This window comes from Oryza glaberrima, chromosome 1, assembly GCF_000147395.1.
Source record: "Oryza glaberrima chromosome 1, OglaRS2, whole genome shotgun sequence".
Lineage (NCBI taxonomy): Eukaryota > Viridiplantae > Streptophyta > Magnoliopsida > Poales > Poaceae > Oryza > Oryza glaberrima.
Genome location: NC_068326.1, coordinates 14,071,543 through 14,081,397, shown reverse-complemented (window position 1 = coordinate 14,081,397; position 9,855 = coordinate 14,071,543). Strand labels below are relative to the sequence as shown.

The following is a 9,855-nucleotide window of genomic DNA, read 5'->3' as shown; positions in this document are numbered from 1 at the left end:
TATTGCTTTTCACTCACTGATCGGCAAGCCTAAAAAATATTACTCCCTTTATCCTATAATATAAAAAATGATCAAACTTAGTACGATTGGCTTATAATTTCTCATATACTATAAGGCTTATTATAGCAACAAAATTATAATCATATGAAAGTAAATTCAAATGTCAATCCAATGATAATATTCCCAACAAATAAAATTTAATTCATATTATACTAATTATTGGTTAAATATTTTAGAAGTTGAATCTTGAAATGCTTGTGCGCCTCATATTATGGGTTGAATGGAGTATATATCATTCTCAATCCGTTTTCACTTGTGAATAAAATGCTTAGCATGTTACAAGGCCAAAACCATTGCCATGCCATCGCGTGCACAGCAAAACCACATATAAAACCACTCTAGGGGTTATTTAAACTAGTTTTGATACTTTAGGGGATAGAATACCCGGTTTTGTACTTCTAGGGGTTATGTAGACCAACCTCGATACTTCAGGGGTGGAGTAGACTTATTCCTTGTATTTATTTCAATTAAAATCTTTATTTATAACAACATATCACATTATTATATCTGAAAGGGTCAATTAATGCCTAGAGAGGAGTAGAGTAGATAGGTGATTAAAACTTTTAAGTAAATGCGAAAGAAACTTTTCAGATATTCCGAGAATAATAATTTACCAATTTACAAATGGGCCAGTTTTCATAGAATAGCACCACTAATTTACCAATTATTTAATTTCAGAATAATCAATTATTACAGATAAAAAAGATCTGGTTCCTTTACCCCGGCGTGTTTCCCACACGAGACACGATCACACGACCGCCCCAACAGCAAAACTTCCACCCCGCGCGGCCGCGCCCCACCCTATCCGCGAAAAGGGAGCAAAAAAAAAAGGAAAAAGAAAAGAAAAAGGCCCCATTTCCCATTTCGTCATCCCCCTCCTCCTCCTCCCCTCTTCGCCTCCGTCCACCTCGCGTGCGGCGGGAGGGAACCCACCGACCTCGTTCCCCTCCTCCCACGTACACGACAGCGAAGAGCCCCCCCAAGCTAGGGCTCCCCGGCGGATCCTCGGCGGGGTGGGTCGCGCCGCCCTTCCCCCGATTCGGCGGCGGCGGCGGCCGCGATGGCGACCCACGAGCGGAAGACGATCGATCTGGAGCAGGGGTGGGAGTTCATGCAGAAGGGCATCACCAAGCTGAAGAACATCCTCGAGGGGAAGCCCGAGCCCCAGTTCAGCTCCGAGGACTACATGATGCTCTACACGTGCGTGTGCCCGCCCGCCTCGATTTCTCTCCCGATTTATTCGATTTTTTTTCCCCGCGCGCTGATCTGATTTAGGGTTCGTCTCCGTGCTCCAGGACAATTTACAACATGTGCACGCAGAAGCCGCCGCACGACTACTCGCAGCAGCTCTACGAGAAGTACCGCGAGTCCTTCGAGGAGTACATCACGTCCATGGTGAGCGGCTGTTGGGTTCCTCTCTTCATTGACTAGCTCGATTAATGCGCTCCTGTGTTGAATTTTCTAACGCAGATGGGTTAGGGATAGCGTTGAAATTATGCCCATCATGTCGTATGTACCAATGGACTAATAGCACACGCATTGAGAGTTTATAGCTGTTAACATAGAGAAGATAGATTCGATGCTGAAAGATGCTGCTCTAATTTTGATCATTGTCGATACTTTGGAGCAATGGAGATAATTTTTTTGGCTGCTTCTGATAGGTAGATAATTGTACTTTCTTAACTAAGGAGGACCGCACTAAGTACTGCAGTATTACTTCATGTTTTTGTGAATATAGCTTATTGTGTTTTGCTTATTATTTGGTCACTGTGCTATTAGATGCTGTCTGCTAAAAGTACTTTAGTTTGGACTGCCTGTTTCCACTATACAAATTTTTTGATTTGCTTGGAGAGCATGAGTTGCTTAATTTAGCATGATTTTATTCAGTGCATTTGGATTTGATCTTGCTGGAAGTAGGCTACTAACATCATCACTACAGAAGTACTCCAATGCACTGCCTGTGCATTTATATAAACTTCGCGATTTACTTAGAGAGCATTGATTATTCAATTTGGGATGATTTTCTTCAGCACATTTCGATTTGTTGTTACCCAGAGCAGCTTAGCATCATTTTTACCGAAAAGGCTCATGCCCTGCTTTACTGAAAGCTTAAAAGGTTCAACAGAATAGCATCATATTGAGTCTTGTTTTCTGAATTGGAATCCCTTTATGTTGAAATGATTGTTCTTTCATGATTTTGTCCCTTTTCATCATGGCAGCATGTACTGTGCAACCACACTTTATTGTGTAATCACTTTCTGTTTGGGCACCAAATCGACATGAGAAGTTTTGAGAAATACTGAATTTGCAAGGCATATGTTCTTTTCAACTATGAATTGTGATTGTAGGATCAATTGAGCAACCACTGTGGGTAGAATGCTAGGTGCCTGGATGCATATTACTGTTGTTTCTTTATCCTCCCTTGTATTGACCTTTACTTCTTTCCCAATAAATTATTATCCACAAAAGGATCAATTTCTTTAGTAAATGTACCTTGCACCAGGTTGCATCATGAAATCGGAGGAAAACCTCATGAAATTTGAGCGAAGCCTTATGAAAATTGATGAATCTTGACCATGTTTGACAAAGTTTCATTTAGGTCTTATGGCATTTCTTGGGATATATATTAGTTCGATGATGTAATCTGGTGCGAAATGTGTGCCACACCTCATGCAAAGTGAAATATGGTGCTTACCGTGCTTTACCTGGTGCAAAATGCAGTTTATTCCATTTTTGTTCAAAGCTAATCTTTGATTTTGTTGCCTGTTGATTGCATGATGTGTCATAAAAACTTTGAAGATATTGTGATTTAACTGTTTATGGTTTAATGTCACATCTTTCATATCTGAGAGAATTTACATAATGACCATATGCATATCTATTACACTCTCCCTCACTCATTTTGCATTGGATCATTTTAATGCTGAGCAAAGTGCTCCTCAAGTCCTCATGTAATTCACCAGAAAAAATGCTTTTCAATGTTCTGAATTGTGCCGCGTCTATTGTCTAATATGTTAACTTTGTTTTTCGAGGTCTAAGTTTTTCGAGGTCATAGCTTGCTTGCTAAGCATTGATTACTTGATTTAGTGATGCTGGAACAGTTGCTGCTGCCGAAATCTGTCCATACTACATCCATTCCATTTGAAATATCGTTTTCCTTTTCCCTTTGCATCAACAGCACCTTTATACTATCATCCTGGCATATAGATATGCATATGTTTCTAGGATGTATGTGTTCATTGCTATGTATGTGTTCATTGCTATTTAGTGTGCAGCGACTTGTATTAAATATGTAAATATGCTAATTGCTATTTGTTGTTGATAAGTTAAGTATATCTCAAATATATGGTTGATCATATAATTGATACAACATTTTCTATAACTAGATATTGCAATGCATACGATTCTATGCTCGGGACCCTGGTTCCCCGCCATATTGAGGATCTGTATATGAAGTCCTGAGCTTAGTTGCTCCCTGTCCTGTTTCCCTTCCTATTTGGAGAAAGTCTATTTCTCGTCCCTCAATTTTTGACTCAGTTTAGTTTTGTACCTCAATTGCAAAACAGGGTAAAATATGTCCCACTCCCACAATTCTGAAAACCGGGTAAAAGTTGCCCCTCCACCATGTTTGGTGATTGTTTGGACCGAAATAGATAGTGGGGCCCATTTGTCACAGAGTATCATGGCTGATTGTGTAAGATTCACCATTCTCCAGTCCATCTCTCTAGGACAGGTGGGCCCCACCTGCTGAGTCAAAATCACTATAGGATAGGGCAGTGGGATAAGTTTTGTTTGGTTTTGAGAGTTGATGGGCAGCTTTTATCTGGTTTTGTAGTTGAGGGATGAAATTAAAACGTGTGAAGTGTTGAGAGATGAAAACAGACTTTTTCCATCCTATTATGATAGGATTGAGATCATCTGACTTACTTCTCTATAACGTGGTCACTGACATGTGCGCCCTCTACTCAGCGGTCCCACATGTCAATAACTCAAAGTTAGAGGACCCTCTTCCATTATGATATAGTTCATTAGTAGTTTTAGCTAATTATCATGCACTACAAATTCAATGAAGTTTAATTACTCTTCATCATTTGCATGTTGCCTATCTCAGATCTTCTTTTGTATTGTTCACTTCTTTTGGAAGATAAGTCCATTATTTGGTTTCAATATTTTGTAGGTCTTACCTTCATTAAGAGAGAAACATGATGAGTTTATGCTGAGAGAGCTAGTAAAACGGTGGTCAAACCATAAAGTGATGGTTCGGTGGCTATCACGCTTCTTCTATTATCTTGATCGGTACTTTATTTCAAGGAGGTCCCTACCACAACTAAGTGAAGTTGGGCTTAGTTGTTTCCGGGATTTGGTAACACTACTTGCATGATTACTCATGATTCTCGTTTTTTATGCAATACAACTTGCATTTCTTTGCTTGATGACTATATCTAGAATTTAATCAGTTTTATTTATTGTAACAGGTATATCAAGAGATCAAAGGAAAAGTAAAAAGTGCGGTGATATCCTTGGTGAGTCATTGTATCTTGTGATGCTATCTTTTTTTATTGTGTATGGCTGGTGATAGACATACTTTCACGAACAGATAGATCAAGAACGTGAGGGTGAACAAATTGATAGGGCCCTGTTAAAGAATGTTCTGGATATATTTGTTGAGATTGGCTTGACTAGCATGGACTACTATGAAAATGATTTTGAAGATTTCTTGCTCAAAGATACTGCAGACTATTACTCTATAAAAGCCCAGACCTGGATTCTTGAGGACTCTTGTCCAGATTACATGTTAAAGGTATTCTCAAGAATGTTTCATGAACATTCCTATCTGTAGGTAAGCATAATATATATTTTTTCTAATGGTTGTTTGTTTCATAGGCAGAGGAGTGTCTGAAAAGGGAGAAAGAGCGAGTTGCTCATTATTTGCACTCCAGTAGTGAACAGAAGTTGTTGGAGGTTAGTGAATTGTCTGCTGTTGCTTCTACTCCACAGTCCACATTTTAGAGCATACTTTTTGATATTTAATCTATGTTTGCTAAGTGCATACACACCACATGGCCATATATAATTTATAATTGTATATTCAGAAATCAGAATATTTCTTTTCCTGATAGAGCATTATGTATAATTCACTTTCTCCGGTATGACATGATTTTCACAGAAAGTGCAACATGAGTTGCTAACTCAATACGCAAGTCAGCTCCTGGAGAAGGAGAATTCTGGATGCCATGCATTGCTTCGTGATGACAAGGTTTCTTGGAGAAGCTCCACGTCTCTCAACAGTTTATCAGGAACAAATGAAGTCTGCTAACATAGCATCTTCTGTTTTACTCCAGGTTGATGATCTCTCTAGAATGTACAGGCTCTTTTCCAGAATAACTCGTGGTTTAGAACCTGTTTCTCAAATATTTAAGCAGGTATTTTGTTTTTCAGAAGAGAATGCTTTATTTCTTAAATCTATTTTGATGATGTAATGGAATGTTGCTTCTGTGTAGCATGTTACTAATGAGGGCACTGCCTTAGTGAAGCAAGCCGAAGATGCTGCTAGTAATAAGAAGGTGCACAGTCTATATATTAACTTTTGTTTGTATTAATGTTTTCTTAGTACATTCATCTTATCGTGTACTTGGGGTGGTATCAATTGGTTAGGATATTTAATCAATTAGCTAGACTTTGTACTCAACTCTTGCTGGTAACATATGTAGTGATATTTACTCTGCTGATCTGTACATATAGCTCTGCACTCCGCCAATCACTTTGGATTTGCACTTGAAGTAATTTTGCTTTTTCTTTGTTATACTGCAGCCAGAGAAGAAGGAGATAGTTGGTTTACAGGAACAGGTTTTGTTTCAATGACTTTTTATATATTCTTTCGTGGCTCTACACTTGTTTCAATTACTCACTGTTTGTTATCTTAGGTTTTTGTCCGGAAAATCATTGAGCTTCATGACAAGTATGTAGCTTATGTTACGGATTGTTTCCAGGGGCACACTCTCTTCCATAAGGTTTGCTATATGATATGCTCACACCATTATTTTCATAATGATATCAAAATATTGGATCATGTTCTGTATCCTATTTATGCAGGCACTTAAGGAGGCTTTTGAAGTTTTTTGCAACAAAGGTGTTTCTGGCAGTTCAAGCGCTGAATTACTAGCTACCTTCTGCGACAATATCTTAAAGAAAGGCGGTAGTGAAAAGCTTAGTGATGAAGCAATTGAAGATACCCTTGAGAAGGTACAGCCATCAATTTGTTATGTTTGATCTATTAGTGTCACTAGTAAGTCCTAATCTTGAATGGGTGATTACCAGGTTGTAAGGTTACTTGCCTACATCAGTGACAAGGACTTGTTTGCTGAGTTCTATAGGTAAGTTGTTATTATCTTGCATGCTTATTCTTTTTGTCTTTAAATTCTTGCACATGGATTCATTCAGTTGTTAACCTCTGGGGCTAAATTTGCAGAAAGAAGCTTGCAAGGAGATTGCTTTTTGACAAGAGTGCTAATGATGAACATGAGAGAAGCATCCTTACCAAGCTAAAGCAACAGTGTGGAGGGCAGTTCACTTCCAAAATGGAGGGCATGGTTACTGATCTCACTGTGGCAAGAGATCACCAGGCTAAATTTGAAGAGTTCATAAGCACACACTCAGAGTTGAATCCTGGAATAGCCTTAGCTGTTACTGTCCTCACAACAGGATTTTGGCCAAGTTACAAATCTTTTGATATAAATCTACCTGCAGAAATGGTAAGTTTGCCTTGAGGCTTTTAAAAAGTCGGAGTTTGCCTTATTTGCATAAAATTTGTGGTTGACATTCTGCTCTACACACAGTGATTGTTTTAATTTTTTATTTTTAGGTGAAATGTGTAGAGGTTTTCAAGGAGTTTTACCAAACAAGAACAAAACACAGGAAGCTTACCTGGATTTATTCACTGGGAACCTGTAATATTAATGCTAAATTTGAGGCCAAAACTATTGAGCTCATTGTTACAACTTATCAGGTAGTTCGAAAACACATTATCCACTTCCCTCTTGTATTATGACTTCTGAAATGCCTTTCACTTTTGTTGGTAGGCTGCATTGCTGCTGCTGTTTAATGGAGTTGATAGACTCAGCTATTCTGAGATTGTGACACAGTTAAATCTCTCAGATGATGATGTTGTTCGATTGCTCCATTCTCTCTCTTGTGCAAAATACAAGATTCTTAGCAAAGAACCAAATAATAGATCTATTTCACCAAATGATGTCTTCGAGTTCAACTCAAAGTTTACTGACAAGCTGCGAAGATTAAAGGTATCTTCAATTTATTTGTTTTATAGGTTTGATAATTTACTTCTGGCAACATTGGTTATGTAGCTTTGGAAGTTCGTATTTTTAGTTTTATACCCCTCAAATTTTTGGGTTCATTTTATTACCAAGGTCACACCGTTGCATCTTTTAACCAATTCAATGATGCTGAGACCACCTGTTGTTATCTTTGATCATGTGGCCTCATCCGAGCAGACAGCAAGGTTGGCTACCCAACCAAGAAGCCAACACACAGGCTTGAATTAGTCTCAATATGCTCAGCCATTAAATTGTACACAAGCAAGCTGCACACCAACAAAAGAGAATGGAAACTATGGCAATGTAAGATGTACAATGTGGCAGTGCTGGCAAAGGCATCATTGGCAGGTGCCAGTAAGTGGTCGCTAGCCAATATGGGTGCATGCTAAGGATGATGGGTTTTGCGTCCTCAGTTCTGGATAAAGTTAAAGAAAAATGAAAAAATACTCCCTCCGTCCCAAATTATAGGGCGCCCTCTTTTTAAGGAAAATCAAACTTGGTAATTTTTTTACTAATAATCATACTAACCATATATATGCTAAATATTATGCATGTTATATCACTAGATTCATATTTTAAAGTACTTCCATGTGATGCTAATTTCATATTTGTTGGAAACATAACATGGTATAAATTAATGGTCAAAGTATGTCATTGAAGACCATGTAAAAAAAATATAGGCCTTATAATTTGGGATGGAGGGAGTACTAAGGAATATGTATAGAGTGGTAAAGAAAATGCAACAGTGAGATCTTCTGACGGCAATAAAGTGAACCCATATTCAGTGGTATAATATGAAAGCGTGAACTTCTGATGTTGCATAATCAATTATGCTTGTACTTTTCTGATTTCTCTGGTTCAATGTATTATCTGTGTCTGTGCTGTTTTTAGATACCTCTTCCTCCAGTTGATGAGAAGAAGAAAGTAGTTGAAGATGTTGATAAGGATCGCAGATACGCAATTGATGCATCAATTGTGCGTATTATGAAGAGTCGCAAAGTATTGGGTCATCAGCAACTTGTGATGGAATGTGTGGAGCAGCTTGGCCGCATGTTTAAGGTACGAGTTATTTCTTCAAGAAAGTGATTGCACTTGTTAGTGAAAGCATTTTAAACACACTCCATTTATGTAAGTGCTGGGCTCAATCCTTTATGTTCTTTTAAGGTCATGGTGTTCCTACGAAATTCTTGGTACAACTCATTAATTGTACTTTGTTGATGTAGAGTTTGTTGATTGCCTTGATGGGCTAGCACCGTTTTGTTCAGTTAGACATGGACCACCATCTTGTTGGTGTTTCCCTATTCTGAAATATACTGTAATTATTAAATATAATGAATCTGACATTTGGGAAATGCTTAAAGCACTTGTTTGCTCGAAACTCCTTTGATGTCTTCACCATCACAAGTTTTTTTCTCTTTCCCGTTGCAGCCTGACTTCAAGGCAATAAAGAAGCGGATTGAGGATCTTATCACAAGGGATTACTTGGAGAGGGATAAAGACAACCCAAATGTGTACAGATACTTGGCTTGATGGGTTTTCTGCTGGTGGACGGATACTTGCCGGAGCCTGACTTCTGTGCCCTGCGGTGCTGCATTTACGAATGGGAAAATGATAAAAGTCGTCTTGTGGTACAACACCACTGGCTGCTTTGAGTTTTCAGGCAATGGTTGGTCTGTCAAAATCTCAGCAGAGTCCGCCAGAACAAAGATTTGCTGCTGGGACTTCGCAAGGTTCTCCTAAATGTTGTAATCTTATACTAGGTGATGCCTTATTTGTTACTTTTCTGCATATCTTATAGTTTTGTTGGTTTTCAATATGTTGTCTAGAATCTAGATAAATGGAGGGATACTATGAGTTGGCGATCCAACCGTGCCCTACTCTCAAGTCACAAAGCAGTAAGATGGCCATCTCTGCTGTAATATTTATTGTGTATGATGTCGTAGATATGCTGGAAGCACTAATGATAATGGTGCATTGCTTCGCCCCACATATCGTGGTTTATTGTACAAGTTGAGCTACTTTGTTAAGTACTATTTGTGCTTGTAATTTTGCAAGTTTTCGGTACTTTTTTTTTTGGCATAAAATGTTGATTAAGCCGTGACCCCCAATAAAGTGTTATTAGATCCCTTATTTCACAAATAAGGCCCTATTATAAATGCATTTCTTTTTCCTGAATGCAAGCAGAGCTACAGTGCTATTTAATGTGAAATATGTGATGCAACATGACCCGAGCAATATAACAGGGTTCTCAAGGTTCCACTCATGCTTCCCTTAGCAAGCGTTTAGTTAAGGGATGTAATTGATCGTGTTGGGTCGAACCCATTTTCTAGTGTTTGGTTTAGGAATATGTGAGGTGGGATGATCTCTAAAAGGAAATATTCTCCTCATCCGGGTTGGTCTCTTGAAAATTGATGGACAAATCCAATCTATTTTTTTTATCTCCCTAACATGTGTGCCATCTTTT

General features: G+C 38.5%; 1 protein-coding gene across 1 annotated transcript; it reads left to right on the top strand.

The window, feature by feature from the left end:
- The first annotated feature begins 889 nt into the window (after nucleotides 1-889).
- LOC127774446 (cullin-1) lies at nucleotides 890-9,566 on the top strand. The gene is made up of 18 exons (XM_052300702.1): nucleotides 890-1,260; nucleotides 1,356-1,455; nucleotides 4,238-4,423; nucleotides 4,536-4,583; nucleotides 4,658-4,861; nucleotides 4,945-5,022; nucleotides 5,228-5,317; nucleotides 5,403-5,483; nucleotides 5,562-5,624; nucleotides 5,872-5,907; nucleotides 5,985-6,071; nucleotides 6,154-6,303; nucleotides 6,379-6,434; nucleotides 6,530-6,812; nucleotides 6,923-7,066; nucleotides 7,140-7,358; nucleotides 8,283-8,450; nucleotides 8,820-9,566. The coding sequence occupies exons 1-18, from the start codon at nucleotides 1,121-1,123 to the stop codon at nucleotides 8,919-8,921; spliced, it is 2,235 nt and encodes a 744-aa protein (XP_052156662.1). The 5' UTR covers nucleotides 890-1,120; the 3' UTR covers nucleotides 8,922-9,566.
- The last annotated feature ends 289 nt before the right edge of the window (nucleotides 9,567-9,855 follow it).

Coding starts and splice junctions, on each gene's coding strand:
- LOC127774446 (XM_052300702.1), top strand. CDS start 1,121: ATGGCGACCCACGAGCGGAAGACGATCGATCTGGAGCAGGGGTGGGAG. Junction 5,908..5,984: donor TAGTTGGTTTACAGGAACAG/GTTTTGTTTCAA, acceptor TTGTTATCTTAG/GTTTTTGTCCGGAAAATCAT. Junction 7,359..8,282: donor ACAAGCTGCGAAGATTAAAG/GTATCTTCAATT, acceptor TGCTGTTTTTAG/ATACCTCTTCCTCCAGTTGA.